We start from the raw sequence: 21,242 nt of genomic DNA on the forward strand, positions 1-21,242 counted from the left end.
ACGCTGCACGCCCCGATGATTGCAAATGGCGGGCAGTAACGCTCAATTGCGTGAGAACGATGTAAACGGCGCGGACTTTCTAAACTTTCGGTAGACTATAGAGTTTCTGCCGCTCACTTAGGCGCATTTTTTTGGTGACTTCTAGTGCGAATTTTGGCCTGATATTTACACAAATGAAAGTTAATAGACCAAAGATGACAATGCAGCTTAAAACAAAAAGTGATTTTTTTTTAGAAAACCGCGATCTTTCGACCCGCGTCTCCCCTTAAATCGAGGTTACATAGGTTTAACCTCATGTTAGCGTGACAGTGTTTTTCACAACTTTCTATGCCAATTAGAGTGCTCAGTTATATCACTATACCTAAGTCATGCTTTTTCATTTTCCACCAATATCTCAAAACACGTTCTGTCCACTTGTCAGTCCCGTTATCGCAGTATATACGGGGTGTCCCAGCTAACTTGGACCAAGATTCTGAAAAAAAACCTATGCGTTCTTCAGAACAAAAATTGCGGGGATGTTGTTAGCATTTATCTAAACTTGCAGTACCATTTTTTGCTCGTCTTTCTTTGAGAAATAACTTTTTAAATATAGCTTGAAACGTTCAGGCGTCAATAGGAAAGTTGTGGAGCTCCACAAATATTGCCCAACCCAGGCACTTCCAACAAGATAAGATAGACTTATCATGGCCGTTTTTATTAGAGGAAAACAAAAGCCCATGGAGTTAAAAAGATACCATATGACAGCGCGCCCTGTGCGCCCGAATGTGCCACGATTACAACGCTCTCGACCATGCTTTATGAGAAACATCGCTCGCTTCATGCTTCATGCGCTTCATGCCAGAAGGAACACAAATATATATTTGTGTTCCTTCTGAATAAAATCAGTCGCGAGTTTGCGCCCGTCCATGTCCTTACTCGTCCGTGTCTTTTTTAGCGCAATTCCCTTCTTTAAGGAAAGTCTCTTTCTTGCAGTTTTTGATGCAGTTGTTGGTGACACGGATGCATTTCAGTCTTCCTAAGAACTCTTGACACTGAAGACTTTGATATGCCGACCTCACCACTCAGATCACGCACGCTCGAATGAGCGTTTGCAGTCATGAAAGCCAAAATGTCTCTTTCAGTCTCTTCACTAATAGTCCCCTTTCTGTGTCACGTCTTCTTGAAGCTACCTGTTTCTTCCAGCGTTGAGTAACTCCTCATAATTGTGTTCGCGCTAGATCTTCCCCCACAGTGCCAATTTCGGTCTACCTTGGCAGCTTTCCTCTTGCCAGCCTGTGCTGCTCCCAAGGCTAAGACCATGTTCGCCTTCTGCTCACTTGAGTACGGCATGCTTTAGGTACTGCAAACAAATTCTTCGAAACGGTTGCGCTGCACGACAGTAATAGACAGCCGAGCTCACATGCATCTAGCCGCTGGCACAGCGTGGAAGAAAAGCGGCGTTGTAACAAATGATGCTCTCTCTCGCTCAGATTCCAGATGTATGATGCATGTTTTGTAATTATTTTTTCTATTCCGCATCAACTTGAACGCTGGAAAAAAAATTGCATTTCTCATCATATCGGAATAAATAGATGATTGCGTGTTCTTCGGCGACAGGCACGAGCGGCTGCTGACAAAGCACTTTTTTGGAGTGCCATTGCCAGCTGCCGCTGGTAATGTCAGAGCCCAGCAAAGGTAGAAGCCCTTTCTCTTCAGTGAAGGGAAGGCGCGGTGCTGGCGATGTTTTTACAAATCATTCATGAGAGTGCTGTAATCGCGGCGCATTTGGGCACACAAAGCGCGCTGTCGCATGGTATTTTTTAAACTCTGCAGGCTTGCATTTTTCCCAAATAAAAACGGCCATGCTAAGTCTATCTCGTTGGAAGTGCCTGGCTTGGGCAATATTTGTGAAGCTCCACAACTTTCCTATTGACACCTGAATGTTTCAAGCTGTATTTAAAAAGGTAAATAATTTATCTCGGCTAATTACTAAAAAAGACGAGCAAACATATGGGACTGCAAGATTAGATAAACTCTTAACAACATCCACGTGATTTCTGTTCTGAAGAACACATAGGTTTTTTCAAAATCTTGGTCCAAGTTAGCTGGGACACCCTGTATATATACAGTAGAATCTCGTTACAACGAACTTTGCGGGACCGCCAAACTTAATTCGTTAATTTGAATTATCATACTAGTGAGAAAGCAATATTTTCGTGTTGGTAATGAAACACAACAACGAAAATTACATACCTTTGCAGCAGATGCGCGTGTTCGTACGTAAATAATAAACGAGAACACAGGGCACAGCTTAACTACTGTTTATTGCTTGAAGAAGCCTGTAATCTTCTGGCAAGTAGGCAGCAAGCGCTGCAGGACGAATGCCTCCACATCCTTGAACGTCATCGGGGACATCTTCACAGCACCCGAGGAACGATAGCGTCTTTTCTAGAAAAACTAAAACATCCAAGCTGGAAACGGTGTCTTCCTCTTCGTGTGTTGATCCAGTGTCGGCATCATCTTCGTCACTACTGCAATCTTCTTGCTCATGCACTTTATTCACGATGTCTTCGTTGGTGAGCTTCGCGGATGTAGCTGCCGCGCTGTCAATGTAATCATCAAAGGTCACCGCGGTGTCGACGGGGAGCTTGTTGGAAAGCGCATTCCACAGTTCTGGGTTGAGCTCCTCTGTGTCCTTGCAGTCTTGTGGCGTAGGTGAAGCTTTTAAAAGGCCTGCCTTTCGCCAGCAGTTGCTGATCGTGCTTGCCTTCACATTCCACCACGACCTTGTAAGCATTTCTGCAGCTTGACGGATGTCTACCTGTGTGGGCAGCTTCAGTCGAATATTGATCAGGAGGCGCTGCACATGATCCTTCCAAAATTAGCCTTCACACATCTGATGGTGCCTTGGTCGAAAGGTTGGAGCAAAGAAGTACGATTCGGGGGCATAAATTCAAGTTACACACTGCTCAATCGCACGTTTACGATATGCGCGGAGCAATTGTCAACGATGAGGAGAATTTTTCTGTATTTCTTCTTCATTGTGTTGTAGAGCTGCAGCAGCCACTGACTGAACATTTCTTGCGTCATCCACGCTCTTTTGTTGGCTCGGTAGTCGCAAGGCAACGAGACAACGTTTTTCAAGCAGCACGACTTAGCAGACTTACCAACAACTAGCAGCTTGAGTTTTTCCGTGATCGTGGAGTTGCAGCAGAACAGAACCGATACGTGGAGATGTGGTTTCTTTCCGCCCTTGCACCTGTCTTTGAAGTTTTATTGTTTTATCAGGCAACAACTGATAAAAGAATGCTGTTTCATCGCTGTTGAAAACGTCGTCTGGAGAGAAAGACTCGATCTCTTGAAAGCACTCGATCCACCAGTCAACTGCACTCTCACCATCTGCTGCCTTTTCTTCGCCACAAGCAACCTGCCATGCAATGCCATTCCTTTGCTGGATGCGGTAAAACCATCAATAAGGAAGCATCTTGGTGATTACAGATTAAATTACGTACATTATTCTGAAATATTCGGTAATCTGACATTCGCAGTACTGAAAGTTTTTTACGTTGAAAATATAGGCATTTTGGCGGGGATAAAAAAAATCATAAATCTGAAAAGTTCATTAATGTGGTGTTCGTAGTAACGAGATTTTACTGTATATGCAGAACATTAAAAATCTCATGTCAGTGCTCCATGATTTGCCGACAAGTTTGTGGCCTTCTGATGTCTCCAACAATGCTGCATCACAGTCATAACCCGCTCTGCCTCGGTGCTCTACGCAGGCTGGCTGTGCGACACGACCGGTGCGTACGATGCCACCTTCTACTTCAGCGGCCTGAGCATCCTTGCCTCGGGCGTGCTCATGCTGCCCGTGGCCAGCAGCTGGCGCTGCCAGAACCCTGCCTCCTTCAACAACCGTGACACTGACAGCACGTCCTCCTCTTCAGCAACTGCCGCCACCACCGAGCGGCGCAAGCACGTCACGACGGTCCTCCTCCCGCAGAACGGCGCCAACCCTGCTGTGGCTAAATTCGGTGAAGAGGCAGCGGCTCCGCACGAGACCGTGGCACTAGTCAGCAACGGCATCTGCGTGTGAGCTTGCCCTCCATCTTCTGGATCTGGAAGCACGACGCCGGCAAGCCGCGTCAGACAGTCAGACTTTCTCTTTCTCTGGTTTTGTCTACCTTGTGCACTGCATTGGCAGTCATGTGATCTCTGGCCTGCACATGGGAAGGTCAGACCGGCACATCTTTCCTCGCATTATGTAGCAGCACATTGTGGGTTGTTACTGCAAAGGGGATTTTTAGCAAGGTGCATGTGGTCTCTCTGTGGTCTCATGTGATGCCTCTGAAAAACGTGGCCCAGTTTGTTTCGTGCAGCAGCTGCTGGGTTTTCAACGTTGCTAAAGCCCGAGGCTCATTTTGCAACAATCCATTTAACTTGTCCATACATTTTGTCCTGTGCCATTGGCTCATAAGTCACTGTTATCACCGAGATCGGTCACTCTGCGCGATGGATGATAAGAAAAATGAAAATTAAACGAAATGGATTGTTACAAAATGTTGCTTCTGGCTGCCTAAGTTCTCAAGTGTAAAGACAAGTTCACCTTCTCCTTCAGAATGACACAAGCGTAACAAAGGCTTTCCTAGATAACACATGGAGTTGGATGTAGTCACTTGCACAGTGGTTTTCTTTCTTTTCAAATGCAAGCATTTCTTTTAAAGTGTGAACACGAAGTAAGCAAAAACAGCGAGATGCACACAGCACCTGCCTTGTGTGTTAACATGCTTCTGGCAGTCTTGTTGATTCTTTGCCATTGCCTCTTCTTGTCTGCTTGCATTATCTTTTGTTTATCTAAGGTCTTGCAGAATTACATTGAAACTTGAATCAATTTGTACTTACACCAGCTTTACTTTCCCGCATCTATGTTGAGCATATACAACTTGTATCGGTTAACCACTGCAACAGTGGTTGGTCCCTGTACCACCATGGTTCACTTTATTGCGAACAGTACTTATAGCATGACACACTAGGATATTAAAAAAATGTATATATATAACGAATCAGCACAGTATCCGGCTGATCCTTTCACTTAACCATTTGTGGCTCATGCACAGTGATGGTAAGCTTTTTCAAAATACAAAAGTTTCTTCTATTAAAGGTTGGTCTAAAAGAGGCCTAGGCAGGCCAAGATGAAATAACAAAAACGTAATGTTGCAAACACAACATGACTGTGCATATTGCAAACCTGTGTGAAACATTGTGACGCAGCCCACTGTGCATTTGTGCGTTTAACCCACAGCCCCGGCTACAAAATAAATTGTAGAGAACTATGGCACGCATAACCTTATAATTGCGTGCAACATTTATAACCTTGTAAGAGCACTCCTGAGGGGGCGCCTTTGGCACAAAATTAAGCTCTGTAAATGATCTGGTTTTGTATGTTTGGCCATCACTGTTTCCTCACTGTTCAAGTGCACTGTGGTTTCATGGCAATTCATCCTCATAGTCCACTTTTATTATTGAATTTTTCTTTTAAATGCAACTTCACAGCAGCCCTCTGCTGCATTGCCATGAAGCCATACATGAAGGTGACGTTCGGCTATTGATAGGAGCCCTGCCTTTTTCTCGCCCCTATTTGAGAAATCACTGGCATGGCTTATACGCTTGAAAATGCAGCACAATAGAGCCCATTATCTTGCAGCAGGTAAATTGTCAGTCGTCAAGGCCGAGTCAGTTTGCTCAGAATGCGGGGCAATTTGTGCATGCCAATGTTGCAAACCTATTTGTGACCATACATCTTTCAGTGAAAAACCTCGTTTCTGGGAAAGTTGAAATCTTGAAATCGTGCAGCTAGATGCTCAGGCTTTCTGTGCAAATGAATGGGACACAGCTGTGGCCCAGCAGGCTGAACAGCCATGCACTGTAGGAGGCGTTTTACTAGACACAGTATGAAACATCTTGAACCAAGTTGAAACTTTGCCAAGTGGTGCTGTGTTGAGCGTTTCTGGATGCGCAAACAACCCTGTCTGCATGACTGTTTGCTCTGCGCGATGACACGTGGGTACCGGTACTTTTTGCTGCCTGAAACCAGCAATAACACAGCTCTAGGTATGGGCAGTCTCGTGAAAAATACTGCAAACTGGTTCCCATAAAGTGGTCCCTTCTATTTGACACACTTTCTTGCTTAAACCTCATCAGCACTTAAAGCGCAGTTTGTTTACACAGCACCACCCTTGGTTTTAGCTAAACATTTTAACTTGGCTAGTCTTTTGAAATGCCGCCTGACTAGAGCCAGTGTTTGTGGACACTGCATCCTCGTGTATAACCAGTGTCGCTTTCGCCGTGATGCCGTGTGCGACCGCTTGTTCTGAGGGCCGAAGGTCTGATTGTGCAAGTGCAATCTGCATGCGTTGTCACACCAGGAAGAAACGGAAATGTAAGGAAACGATCCAGAAGTCGAGTTCCTTTATCCACATTTGTGAGTGCATGTTGCATCGACACAAATCTTAATCAGGCGCTTAGGTCCAGCAGCCATGTATGTTGGATCACACATAGCAGTTTCAAGCGACCAAGCGTATTAGGTGCCCTACTCTGACTTTCTCAAACACATTTTAATACCAGTGTGATGGTGCAGCTCATAGCTGAATGTTACGATACATTGTGACAACTGTGTGCAAAAAGATGAATGTCATTATTTTGCACCAGCTGACACAGGAAATGACTACAGAAAACTGGGACAAAGGCACGTCCCAGAGGAAGCTGACAACGCTTCTTCAATCCGGTGTGGTTTGGAATGCCTAGGCCTTGAACTTCTCTAGGTAGCATGTTTACATTAAGCTTGAACTCTCGCCCCATTTCTTCTCAAGTGATGGAGCTTTACAAAGGCATTCAACAATAAGGTTTTGTAGTTTTTGCACTAGATGCTTACAGCCTAGCTCTGGGATGCACAGCATCTCTGCTGGGCGCGTGACTGGCACGTAGATCTCATACGTAGTCCATCGGGAATCACCATCTCAGCCGTGATTCATTTAGCCTTACACTGGTCCTGCCGATAGTACGGTACTCCCGAAGCACAGCTTTTTGATGCTCTTTGCTTGAGGTTCAAACTTTTCCCCTGCACCGTCTGGTACACCGTGGTACACCACGGATTTTTCTCTCGACTCTTCACAACTAGTTCTTTCACCCGCTCTGTACAAACTTGCATCTGCAAGACAATGTATTTATTCTATTGTACACACGTGTGGAAGGCATGTGTTTGTTTGTACACAATAGGTGTTTGAGCCTGCAGGTGCACAGAGGTCATAGAGCCTGCCTACCTTGTAGGAAGTCCTATATGCAATACATCGAGCTCAAGTCCTAGAATCACTGCACTCGTTTCAGTGCTCCGCTGCACCGCTGTCACGAAAACAGAAACTTGTAGTAGCAGCTGCGCATGTTCGCTTATGAAAGAGAAGCTGAAATGGGAATCCCCAGGGATTAAGTTGGTAGCACGACGTGTGGAGCTCTTGGCACAACAGCTGAGAGTTTCATGGGCAGAGCTACATTGCTAAGTGTTTCCCACTGTCACCTCTAAGGGCCTACCACTGCAAATGGAGAAAACGGGAGGGATTGTGCAATCAATTGCCTGCTCTGGAAGACTCCTGTATCCACATTGTGTACAACCAGGGGCAATGTTATGTAACAGTTGTTTTCTTATGAGCTTTGCTCTTTACTTATCAGCCATAGCGCTTACTGGCCGATCTCGGTGATAACCATTGGTGTGGCGCCATGCAAGCCAATGACATTGGAAGAATAGATTAGAAAAAGAGAAAGGAAATGTATGAAAACATGGGCCTCTCAGCAACTTTCATACAACGCTTTTCAGCATTGCCAAACTAACTTCACATTCAAACAAGAGAAAAGTTTGCGAGATAGAGGTTTGAAGTAATTAGCAGTAGTCAGTCAAGGAATGTTGCTGAGGCTTCAGCAAGGTTCCTTGTTCAACCACTGCTATTCATCAACATTCATGCATATCTGCAAAAAGCTGTGTTTCTAAGGAAAATTTAGATGTACTTTTTGACGCACGGATTAACACAAAAGCAGACAAACAGCCATCCATGTGTCAACAAGTGCACTGCCTTTAGAACAATTATGGACAACTAGCCCTCCAATACCTGCTCAGTAAATTTTGCTGCTTTATTGCTTTAGCCATTTCATTATATTGATAAATTTGTTAAATTGTTATTTTCTTGGTTGTTGCGTGTGATGCCTTATTTACTCGCATAATGATCGCAGTTTTTTGTAAAGAAATTGAAGCAAATTCAGGGGTGGGATCATTGCGGGTTAAATTTCCCACGAAAAGAAACATTTTCTGGTTTGTTCCTGCATTTGCTGCGAGATGACAACGGTGCAACAAGCAGGCGGCTGCCGCTGTCAGTGCGGGACACCAAAACAAAAATGGCAGCCGGTGGAGCAAACCAAACGCGCGGAACGCGATTGTTTTTCTTCTACTGAGTACATTGCGTGCATTGAAACAGTTTCTTCCGTATCAGTAATGAATGATATCGTTAATATCAGCAAGTTTGTGACAATAACATAGGCATGTCCGCTTTGAAGGGACAGAAACAGAGATGGGCGCGCTTAGCTGCCAGTGACATAGAAACATATGGCGGGCATGCTGCGGAAACTGCGGCATTTGTCTTCACTGCTATACTGTCCTAACACGGCGCATTTCCGCTAAGGGTGAGCGAATATCTTAGCTGCGTTACAAGCGTCGGCGTATGAATAGGGTACACTTCTAACGTATCAGTGTAAACGTGACCACTATCGTTGCCGTTTGCGATTCGTTGCGTGCCCACGAGTGCAGACAAGAAGAATCAAAAGGTGCCCTTTATGTTGTTATTGACCAAAACCATCATGAAGCCTACAAATAATAAAGCCGAGGCAAGTTTGGTAATCGCTTCTTTTTTCATGTAAGTGCGGAAAGTGATTAAAGGAATGAAATGGGTCATCTGCTTAAGAATATTGGGTGTGTGCAGTCCGCTTGGTATGTCTTCAAGAGTCGTTTGCATAGCATTTGACAGATGGTAAGCGCGATCATCATTAGCTAGACTTGGCACACGACATATCGTTGTGACAAGTTCAGGGTGCGATCATTACACGGGAAAGAAAAAATTTGAATTTTGACGACAAAATTTAGGGGTGCAATCATTACGCGAGTGCGATCATTATGCCAGTAAATACGGTAATTCTTTGAAACCCAGGTTGCTGGCCCCTGGAAAATAAAAAATTGAAGGTCAAAGAAGAAAGAGACAAAATTATGACTACGATGCCAACTGTTGCAAGAGCCTCAGTTGAAACAATTGACAAGCCTGTGTTGTTGAGAATGTTGCATTGACAAACTAACCAGCCTGTACTGATGTGTTTATTACAACCGTTTTGAAAGCAATGTCGCATGGAAAAGCCAAGCAGATCCAAAAGAGTTATGAGGTTTGCAAAAAAATATGTATGCTTGCCTACAAATTATTGCGGGCCTTGCAGGCAATACGCTTGACTGCACAATGAAACAAATATTTGCAAAGGTAAAGTGATGCCTGGGGGGCATGGCGTCATGTTGTCTGCTACAATGTCTTAGTGTGCCAACAAAATGTTTACTTGAGTCGACGATTCAATGTACTGTGCTCGAGCTGGTGAAACTGCTGTCTTTTCACATGTGGTACACAAATGCAAAGCTGTCTTGGTGCAAAGGCAATATGCTACTGAAAGAAAAGCTTGTGAAAAGCTACTGAAAGAAAGTCTGTGCAGGTTTGCTTCGATGCATGGCTGTACTGGCTGCTCTAGCTATCAGAGGAGCACAACCATCACACGGTCATGCGCTTGCGTGCCCCACAATATTTTACGGGCAAGTGCACAATAGGCTGGTTGAAGTCTTTGTTGGCTTGCCAGTTTTGCCGCTGTTCATCATGTGCTCCTCCGAAAGTGGATGCGTAATACTGAATTCCTGCCATTCACTTGCATAATCCCCAGTGCCCATCATCAATTTAGGCAATCTTACGAAGTTTAAACAGATCTTTGCATAGTGTTAGTCAATAGTGCAAGCACTTTTTTGGGACCTTCTTTTAGTATACAATAGCATTACGTTTCATCGGGTTCCATGTGTAGCACAGATTTGAGGTCTAATGCCACAACTGCATGCAAAAATTATTCACGAGTTCTCGAAACTTACGTGTGAGAATAAATTGAACGAAATAATGCATACATTCACATATTAGGGATGATGTGAAAGGTGTTCCGAGAAGACGGAAGGGTTATCAGTAAATTGTAGTAGAGTATCAGTGCATGAAGTGCAAGGGTGTTTCTGCCATTCAGTTGGAGTACATATTGTTTTTTAGGGACAGCACGTGCTGAAAGTGGCACATCGTGCACTACGTGACGACTTTGTGACAAATCGAGTTGAAGTGGCAATCTCAATGCCGCTGTAGGAGCAAAGGCTGAAATGTAACTTTCATGCCACTGTTGCACTGGTTCCCTAAAGGCTCGATTTTATGGTTCACATAGTTAACGTATGGACGAGGAGTCATACCCTTCCAGCTACAACCTAACAGGAAACAAATTTGCCAAAATTTTCGGCTAGACCAAAGTTGCACTTGAAAAAAAGGTTTTCATCCTTAGAGAGAGGATGCCACATCATGGCTGCATTATTTTACAGAATTGGGGGGGGAGGGGGGGGGGCAATATGCTACACCTAACGAAGTGGGACTGTGCACATTCTTTGGTTTTTGTTCTTAGAGAAGTGGTGGCAAAGTACGTCTGCAATGCATGTTGCACTCGAATGGCAGGGTCATTTGTGAAAGGTGGCCTTACCAGGATAGCTAAATTCTAATATTGACATTATGATTCGTTGTAGTTTTAGATCGTGCATGAGCTTATCCTTTTCAAAATTAGTTTCTGGTACTTCAGAGAGGCACAGTTATTCAGCCTCGGGTCTTAATCAATCACTAATAGCATTTTGCACTGGAGTTGAGGCGTTTTAACTCTATGCATGCTCTTCACCTTATTCACTCATCTCAGATGAGCTTTGTCAATGCCACGCTTACAATTTTGAGACATTTTCATTCACAACCCAGGCTAGCGTCACTTGTCTACATAGTAAACATTTCTCTTACTACTCCTTTTTCAAACTCTTTGTGATAGTTAAGTCTTCTTCTTCACAGTGTGGTTTAGCTGCATAGGTATAACATTGAGACAATATTTTGCCTCTCTGCAGGCATTAAGACATTAGGATAGATTGTTAGTCAGTAGATGCTCTCTCTACTTGATGCTGTGGATGCACATGTCCCAAGTTTCTGGATGCAAAAAGGCTGTAGCCACCCCATTGGTGGGCCCAGGAGGTTTTCAGGATTGGAAACCTGATCCTTATTATGGAGACCGTATGATCATTTTGGGGATGTAGCTTTTCTTAATGTCTGTCCAAGTATGTCAAATCAAACCAGATGAACTTGTTACTCTGTCTGAAAGCACTGAAAGGGATTTGATGTGGGTTTTTTCTTTGTCTGCACTGTCTTGTTCGCCATATGAACTATGTTTGAAGAATGAGAGTGTTTAAATGTGTTCAAGGATTGTTCAAGTTTTCATCAACAGTAGCGTGGTCACGGCTTGTTGTCAGTCTCAGCTGGAATGGAGACTGCATTGCCTGTATGTACACTGGCTTCCACTGCCCAGGAACCTCACGTGATCTTTTGTGAGATGGATGTTCAACAAGTTCAGTAATGGAAAGGATCTCAGTGTTGCATCGCAAGACGCATGTGATGTTGGCCTTATAGGTCCGGATGGCTGCTTGCCAAGTTGTCCGTGAGGAGTTGGAAAGGGGTGGGAGTGGCAACGAGCCACATCTGACATGCATGTTTTTGGCAATAGCCCTATTGGTGCCTCCGTTGCTGGTAGAATTGTCTGAGACCACACATAACGCTCATTTGGTTTGGAAGTACATAGTGCAAAGAAGGTCTTGTTCTTTCTTGGCTAGGCTCTCATTTACTCTTGTAAAGTTAATTTTTTCTTACATGAGAAAAGGCACATGTTGATGATCCAACCACCATGGCTTGCATCAGAGATATGCCAAATGGTTGTGGCTTCATTTTTGAGATTGTGGCTTTTGCGTCGCACTCTGTATCAGCCACGAATGAAGATCGTGGGCCTTGTTAATTTTACTGGTTTGGAATGGTTGAGCTTAGTTATTCTCCAGATACAATCATTTCAACTCAAAAGTTGCCCCACGACTGATGATGTGACTTAGCACAGGTTGCGAAGTGGGGTTTACTTTATAAATGGGAAGCTTGTGAAGGTTTAACTTGCATAACTTAACCTGAAAAGCCAACAAAGCGAGGAGGGTTCGAAGTTTCAGATGCCAGTGATGCCACTAGGATGATGATACATTACTTAGTATCGGTGCTTGTCAAACCCATGTGCTCTGATAAATTTAGAGGACAGGTCTACGTGTCAAGGACATATTCATTGCATGCTTTTTCATTGTGGCATGCTAACTGTAATTCGTGGAGTCGGCTTCTGTCACAGCAGATGTAAGCAAACTGAAGTCACTCGCAAGAAATCTCAAGGGGTGCAAATGTCTGTAGCAGCATCTTCTGCGGGCTTGAGACTGAGTTGTGCTTTGCAGTGCCTTCCTTCAAGTGAGGCAGCTTTGAGGAAGAAGAGTTGTAAAGAAGTTTTGTCATGGAAGCACTTTGTGTGTACCAGATGAGACAGGGTGACATCACAGGAGTCAAGAACTTTGCGTAACAAAAAAACGGACAATCGTTGCACCTTTTTCGAAAGGTGTGTAAGGGGGCAGGGCATGCTGCCCTTCTCCATCATCGAAATGAGGCAAGCTTCAGCTTGCACAGAGTGTTGTGCCTGCGAATGGGGCTAGCAAACAAACTTAAAGAAACCGCTTCTTCACTCTCGAGCCATGGTGACTTTGGTTATTAGGAGCTTCTACGTCATGGGCTTTACTGTGGTCCACAATAAAGCCAGTTCTGCCAGTTAGTTCTGCGAGAGCTGCCCACCTCCATTGTCGATTCTGTGAAAAGTTAAAGAGACTGGGATATAATGCCTTGTGGAGTGACGATTGTGCTTGTTGTTGATGCCGAATGAATAAGGACCTACTATGCCAGGGGAGGATATTGCATGTTTGTGCAATATCTGTGGCATGAGCTGGTGTGTAATGGAAGGGAACAAGTATTTGATATGAAAACAATTATTACTGCTGCAGTGCCAGTTCCAGCATCACTCGCTTATACTGCGCACATTATTTTTTTCAAGAGTCTTTCTTGTGGTAGTACTTCTCTGGTATCACTGAAAGAGGACAGACACTTTCGAAGTCCCATCAGGCAGTCCCTTTCATATATCCCAAGTGTACATGTCTGGTTTGTTTGACCTGCGGTGCAGCAAGGGTTAACAGTGTGTCTTGTGTACAGTGCTACACGGCACAAGGTGAAACAGCTCTAAAAAGTGCTGTCAGAATTGAGAACCAATTTTCCCCCCTCCCTCCTTTTTTTTTTTCTTTGCGAGTGAAATGTGGTATTTCACTTTGTCACTGGGTTTTCTGCAGTGATGAAATTAACACTGATTGTTAAGCAAAGTGAGTGCAAATTTTGTACTTCTTGTTTTAAATTTATTTTAAAGCATTTAAATTGCACAACCATTGCACTTAAGCTGAGGTGGCACCGTGATAGCATTTGTTGCACCTTCAACAAAATTTAATTTTGCAATGTCTCGCCAATGCCAAATCTTTAAACCAAACTTAGCCCATAAATAGAAATACTTCCTGCGCTTCCACGATGGAAAATTTTTTTAATGAATGCTTTCACAGTGATGACTAACAAGTGTACGTGGTTCCAAATATATCCGTATGAAGCAATAAAATAAATGCCCCCACTTTGCAATTAGGTAGCCAGAACTGCAAATTCTGGCGTAACATTTAAACAAAATTTTTGATTTCAAACTTCCTTTTGTTTTTTTCCAGCCACTGTTGAATATCGCTTTATCTAGTGTAGTGTGTGCAATTTTTTTAAACTTTCTTCAAGTCATCAGTTTACTCTTGTGCAATTAAGAACTGCATCTGGGAACTCTGGCAGAAAGTTTTGAAATTTCCATAGATTTTGCATGATCTTTCCATTTCCCCCAAACTGATCAGTAGCTCTTAATCTAGGGTGATCCTTAGGGTTGGCAGCACTGTAGAGCACAGGTGTGTGGTCCTTCACAGCAAATGTTTTGCCTCGCATAACACTACGCAGCAACTGGACTTTGCAGATGTTCGCATTGGCTGCATTTTGAACATTTGAGTGCTTAAACTGAACTACCCCATACATTGGGGACGAATGAGGCAATAAGCTTAGTTGAATTTTGTGCACTCTTTTCGGAGATGGTCTTTGAGTGGTGAGGAAGCGGTTTCAGAGGTTTCAGATAGCAGTTTCTCCTGCAACCCCATTGTAGTGACATAGCACTTTGTTGTGCATGATCTAGTGACCAGCTGGTCTTCTACCTTCTGCCATCAAGTTTCAATCTTGTTTACTATATTTATGTTTTCTTTAAACCCATGGCATATATTGAGTTGCGTACCTGGAGTGACTGTAGCGAGTGTGTGTGAAATGCTGCATGTTTACTTTGTTGCTTACAGTACAGTTCAGCTGCGAAGGCAGTACTACACATGGCATAAGTCGCGTGAGAAAATGATGCCAAAATGACTTCAAGCAAATGCCATACTTTGCTCTACACCACGTTGACCGCAATAGTGATACATCGCCATGCGTCATTACAACTTTTCATACCATTTCTGTAGACTGGTGCACAGCTAAAAGATTTCCGATCAAGATTGCCGTGTAATAATGTGTACTTTAATAATGTGCATTCTTTAAGCACTGCCCAGCAGTAAAGCTTGTTTGAAATGTTGGCTGTGACTTATGCCTGTGTGTGACTGTCCTGTATCTAGTCACCGAGTTTTCTAGGCTAGCACCTTCTGTCCAGTTCAGTCTAGTCGCCGTCTGCCGCTTTTCCTCGATAAAAATGTCACCCGGTGCTCAAGCTTTCTTTTTTTTTTTCAAACAATGCATGTCATACAACTCTCCATCTCTTTTGTCGGTTTGTTCTAATTTGTTGTACTGGTCTTGACTGCTTGCAATCGCAGCTGAGCTCCAAAACGACGCTGTTTTTGGTAGTTACTATGTCATAACGAGTTCTCATAAACTAAGATTAAGAACTTGTTGTTAGCTTTCCTTAACTAAAATGTTTTCTTTTTCCAAGATGCCTGTGAAATATTGTAAGCAAACAATAAGCAACCAACCCTTACTATGATTATTAAATCAAGGTGTCCTGTGGAGTACCCGCAAGTTATGTGAAGGTTTGTTCGGCAGCAACATTGCTGTGCATTACCCGTGTCTTCAAATAGTGCTGACACTGGCGTTCTTACATTTATCATGTAATTCATGTAATGTTGCCTGTAAGGGAAATAGGTTTTAAAAACTTGCTCAACACGTCATCTCAAAATGGACAAACGTACGTATTTTTCACGTCAAGATGATTATTGCTGGAAAAATTTTAACGTTTTCACCTGCAGCGGTGAAACAGGCGTTGCAATGTTTACTGTAGATAAATGGTGTGCAGTCTCTTCTTTATTTTTTGCACGTATGCATGTGCATTGTGTTGAAGCTCCTTGTACTCCCATAGCATTCCATGCATATGTGTTTTAGTGTAACATTTTTTACTTGTTGTGCCTCTCCCAGTGTTTCATGGTCATGAAATCCTTCATTACCTGCTTTGCCAATCATTCCCCATTAATTTTTTTCCCAAGTTCAACCCTATGTTCAGTATACTCAGACACACTTTTACGTTCGCTCTTAGATGCAAGGTTTGACTTTTAGTTTCTCTATTCAAATAGATTGTGAATTGTTGAAGTGCTGTTGTTAGGCAATCACTGAACCAATCTAAGTAGAATGTGTTGCATTGAAATGAAGGACATAATTTTTGTGGCTGCAGTCAGCGGATGTTATTGTTATGTCCCTCAAATGTATCAGAAAAATTAACAAGTATTGAAATATAAAATTAAAACAAATCCATGTAGTTCACAAAAAAATGTACAAGGACAAGCATTGAAATTCTGTAACCACCATCTTTTAGAACACTAATAGTAGATAAATTAGCAGCATTGGTGGCCTTATACACATTGCTTACTTGTATTATTTGAGCTTTGCAAGGTCCTTACAGAAAAGTGGTCTTTTCTGGAGTTGTGAAAAATGTTGGTTTTATTAACTTTACATACTGATGAACAGAATTCTCATCTCTCTCTCCCTTTCTTGCATATTTCATTAATCTTGTTATTGAAATTTCGTCAACTCCTAGTGATCAGAATACTGCTTCTTTAAATGCAACAACCATCCTTCAAAAATGGGTCAGCGTCTGCGCATTTTTGTGCTTCACAGATTCTCGAATACGATGGGTGAGCACTGGTAACTTTTGTGCTTCGCTGCGTAAGCTGTGTTCCATGGCACACAGCTTTGCAGTAGCAACAGGTCTGTCGCAGAAGGCTATCCTTGCCCCCCCCCCCCCCCCCCCGGTCAATTCCTCTTTGTTTCTCGTTACTAGTGCACCAGCAGACAAGCGACTGCTCCTGTGTTGTGCAGGCATGTTAATGGATGCCAAAAGGCGAAGCGATTGATTGTGTCACTGAGTGCTGTTATTTCAAGGTGTGTATTTTCTTGTGGCACACTTGTTTCAGTAGTCGCCAGCAGCTCTGGCAGTGCTGGACATGCTGATGCCAGTGGGATGTCTCTGTTTGGAAAGGCAGGTTTGGCTCTGGAGGTTAGCCGCCTACTGGAAGTTCTGTAATTGCAGCTGGTCAATCATGAAATTGTGATAGAGTGCTAAAACATTTCTTGTGGAACTTTCTAGAAATGTTTTCCTACAATTATTACACTTTGTGTTTCATCATTCTGTTCTGTACTGTTGGCTGCTCGGTGCCATACGCTCGCTGACAGTCATAACAGTTTTGAAATTGAAACTTTTAAGGACTGCTTATTTTAATGTGTTATGTGATGAAATTTACAAGAAGGATGTTTCAAAGGAAGAGAAACTGCAGGGTTTAAGCCTTCTGTACAACTGTAATATGAAAATGGAGCAAAGGAAGTACGTATACATTTAACGTGAAAGTGAAGGAGCGCTGTACAGGCTTGTGTGGTGGCCACAACCCCTAACAATGAACTATAAGATTCGGTAAACATTTTATTTCTATTTCGCCTCTGTGTGAGTCGCACTTGGAGAGCTAGGAGTGCCAGATTCGTTTGAAAAATCAAGAACTTGGCCATTGAGCTGTGCATTGCGGTGGCCTGTGGCACTTACACAAGTTTTGTGGAGTGTCTCTAATTGGTTCAGATTATGCTTGGTTCAGGAATGATTGGTTCATGCTTCATAAAGAAGCATGAAGAGCCAAAAAAGTTTCACGATTTTATCCGTGCTGGCTACATTCTATTCTATTGTGCAAGACATATTGGAAAAACAGGTGCAACTAGTGCATAAGTTGGTACGGCAAGTTACTGCAGTGCAGCCAAGAAAAGATGGAAGAGTAAGAACTGGAGCAATTTTGTTTTATTTCATATTGTGCGGTGCTGCAGCAAGTTCATTTTGTTTCCTTAAAATGTAGAACCAGGGCATGCTTATTATACTTTCCCTCACTTATTGGTTTGCAAACAACTTTGCTATGCAACAGTAATGCGAGCTGTACACATTTCCAGAGATGTGACCCGCGAATTTGTCCTGAGCAGTCATTTTTATTGCATGCTTTATGTTCATATTTATTTTGGAAATTGTCACTAAGGTGTTGCTAAGCTTTTCTTGAAATTTGAGTGATCATTCGAATGTGCCGACTAGTTGTTTCGTTAATTTAATCCCGTCTTTAATGAACTCTAGGTACACATGTGTTTTCCCTCGTGTTACGTACTTGTGGTTTCAGATTGTCGGTGTGTTTCTGTGCTGCAAAGCATTTGAGTTTTCCTTACCAGACTGTGATAAAAAATTGGAAGTTTAGGTGTTCGTACGTTATGTAATCAATGTTTCATTTCTCAGCCGTGTTTTAATTCTTGAGTTTAGTGCGTTCAGTGTTAGTCTTTTAAAGGAAAAAGAAAAAGATGTCCTCCTTGCCTTCTCTTGTCTGTTTTACCCGTTTTTATCAAGCATCAAAAGCATGAATGTGTGTGTATTTCCTAGCATATTCCAGCATATTCTTGTTGCCTTTGTTACGACTCGGCAATTTTGGTAGCTCTTATATTATGCCCTTACACATTACGCACTTTCCCGAATGTGGTCTGTTGTGATAATGGATGGGGGAAAAAAAGTCTTCACTTCTTAGTTTGTGCTCTTGTGGTGCAAAATATTCCCAAGTATATTATGTTCCTTAAGATGCAACAAATAGCCCAAGAACTAGAAGGTGCTTGGCAAGCCTTGAACTGTATATATAGTAAACTGATTTAATAAACTGGACACTTTTCTTGGTAATGCCTGTGGTCATCTTTTGTCACCATATTTGTTCTATCAGTGGTGGTATCTTCCCGTTTGCCTTCACTGAGCAGCTCCCATTTGCTGTTGCAATACCTATTGTAACAATAGTGTGCATGGATTCCATGATGATGGTAAGGCTTTATAATATGGAGAGTAACGGGTTTGGCGAATAAAGCTTACCTGCCACAGTGGGTTAGTGGCTATGGCGTTGTGGCTGAGCTCAAGGTCACGGGTCCTGATACTGGCTGTATTTTAATGGAGGTGGGATACAGCAATGCTAGGCTTCGAATTCGCATTTTTAAAGAACCCCGTGTGGTCATAATTTATCCAGAAACATCCGCTACAGCATCCCACTGTGCAGGTTCAGGATGTTAAGGAACGGTTTTTGAATTTCTGCTATATTCATGAAATAAAGGATATTATTATTATTGTTATTATTATTATTATTATTACTATTATTAAAACATAAAATTCGATGCAAGTTTCCAGATAAGTTCCTCCCAAGTATTTATATGTGTCTGGTACAGTTTGTTTATTTTTTTATTTATTTTAACTACCTTCAATTGCCAAAGCTTTAAAGAGGGGAGCATGGTCACAATTTAAAAAGCAGTTAAAAATTCAGGAAAAATGTGGCATTAATATGTGTCAAAATGTATAAGGACATTGAGAAACTTTAACAAACGGTAAAGATGGCATAGCACTAAACAATAGTGCTTAGCAAAGTGCATAGTGGAATGGAGCAAGCTGACTGAAGAGCAGGTACGTTGCCAAAATAAAGTTATCTATATCTTTGCTGTAACCCCTACTGCTATAACGCACAAGGGTAATGTGGGATCAATCTTGATTTAAAGAGCTTAGCTGACAATTACACTTCTTGGTAATGCGATCTTTCAGCACAGCTGCTGCCTTATTTCAAGAACAGGCACCTTCTGGGTAATTGAGTAGAAGTCACGCACTCATTCTTTGACAGACAGACCTCAATGTGGCCCCACAAGGTTAGGGTGGAAAATAGAAGTAAGGGGACGAAACGCTACAACTGCCTGTCGAGTCATCGCAACGGCACTGCGCCCGGTAAGGGGAGGTATAGGGCAAGAGTAAAGGCGGGAGAAGGACAGCCAGGCGCAAGCACTGCCAGAGACGACAAATGCCACTGAGGAACGCGCCCTGCAAACGGGGAAGCGAGATACATAGCAGCATAGGTTGGCGAACTAACCCGCACTCACTCGAATTCATTTCAAAGGCGGGTGATTCCACGAGAGATCAACAAGGGTCAAAAATTTCATATTTTAGATTTCATTGCATATTTTATATTTTATGCGCATATCAATAGGTAGCACTAAAGTGAACGTGGCTTCTTTGCCAAATGAATATTTTAGCAGAGAAAAAATAACGAGATTCTTCAGTGTGGAGGTGCCTATTTAATGCACAAGGCATTTTCACAAACTCACAACGATGTGAAATACAGTATGTTACCGCTACAAAAAAATACGTTCTTGTGTGTAAAACCTAGACATACAGAAGGGTCAGCTGGCACTGTTTCACGCTTCCGTGCAAAACGGAAGTGTTTTTAAAAAAATGCTTAATTTGCTACAATATTCGAAAGTTGCTATATTTACGATTTTTTATAAACTAAACCAATACAAGTAGCCTCTTGAAATTTGCTGGACTGCGAGACCTTAACCTGTCCAACAATTGTGCTGAATATTCTTGCTGTATCGCAAATTACCATTTCTATAATTCGCCTCAAAATAAAGTTTTGACAAAAATGAACGCTATTTAAAAATGAAAATAAAAAAAAACATCGTCAATTTTTCTCAAAAACTCATAAACAACTATTCAAAGGCTCGTGAAAAAGAATATTAAAAAACATGTTGCATTATTTTGTTTGTAATCACAATACAGGTGGTAGAAATGAGAGCTTTGCCAGAATGCAGCAAGGTGCTAAGAAAAGGGGACATCGGGGTAAAAACAGCGTGCATAAGGCTCTGACTTGCCTAAACTTTACCGTAATGTAAAGGCAGTTTTGGTAAACTATAATTATTTCAACCACGCCGTTCTAAAATGTCTGAATTTCTGACATAAATTTGTGGAGTCATGCCTCTTCTCAGCCATCATTGTCGCCCATATGTAGTTCGCGCTTTCAGATGCGGCTGCTGTAAAAATCGTCTCTTTTGATCGAGTTGATAGAGTGTAGAAGAATGGGAAGTGAATCCACGAGAGGCGATGAATTCTTACCGGAAGAAGACGAACTGGGAGGTAGAAAGAAGTGCCACTTGAAACTTTGCCTCACGTTCATCAGCAGAAGTCGGATTCGCGACGAAGGAACTTTCGCCCGGTGCCAAAGCAAATTCAACTCGGTGGCCCTGCAAGATCCAAATCTTACTTCGTATAGTGCAGGCGCCATTTGTACCCCTCAGGTACCACATATGGCATGTGCACCGAATGGTTCACCAAATTTATAGAAACCTATGACATGTGCTCTTCGTACTAAAGCGAATGCGCTTGTTGACTCTGCTGCGAAGCCAGCTGGAGTGCCGAAAAGTTCAAGCTCTCATTCCAAATTTGTCAGCCTACATGACATACAAATCCCTACGTTGGCGCGAGAAATGTGGAATGTGGTGAGCACCAGACGCACCTGAGAGAACACGGTTGAAGCCAACAGACGTTTTGACCACTGTGGAATATTATACCAAAGACGAGCATGGATGTGCTCGGCAGAGTGCCAACAAAAAGGACGTAGT

General features: G+C 42.7%; 1 protein-coding gene across 2 annotated transcripts in view; it reads left to right on the forward strand.

The window, feature by feature from the left end:
- The window catches only part of LOC139048706 (monocarboxylate transporter 12-like), a 79,426-nt gene extending 60,928 nt beyond the window's left edge, over positions 1–18,498 (forward strand). For both annotated transcript variants that reach the window (XM_070523201.1, XM_070523202.1), the window contains exon 5: positions 3,762–18,498. In XM_070523201.1, coding sequence (XP_070379302.1) covers positions 3,762–4,075 — 314 coding nt within the window. In that variant the 3' untranslated portion in view covers positions 4,076–18,498. The remainder of the gene's footprint in view (positions 1–3,761) is intronic.
- Positions 18,499–21,242: the final 2,744 nt, after the last annotated feature.

Source organism: Dermacentor albipictus, chromosome 8 (assembly GCF_038994185.2).
Source record: "Dermacentor albipictus isolate Rhodes 1998 colony chromosome 8, USDA_Dalb.pri_finalv2, whole genome shotgun sequence".
In the NCBI taxonomy this organism is placed as follows: Eukaryota; Metazoa; Arthropoda; class Arachnida; order Ixodida; family Ixodidae; genus Dermacentor; species Dermacentor albipictus.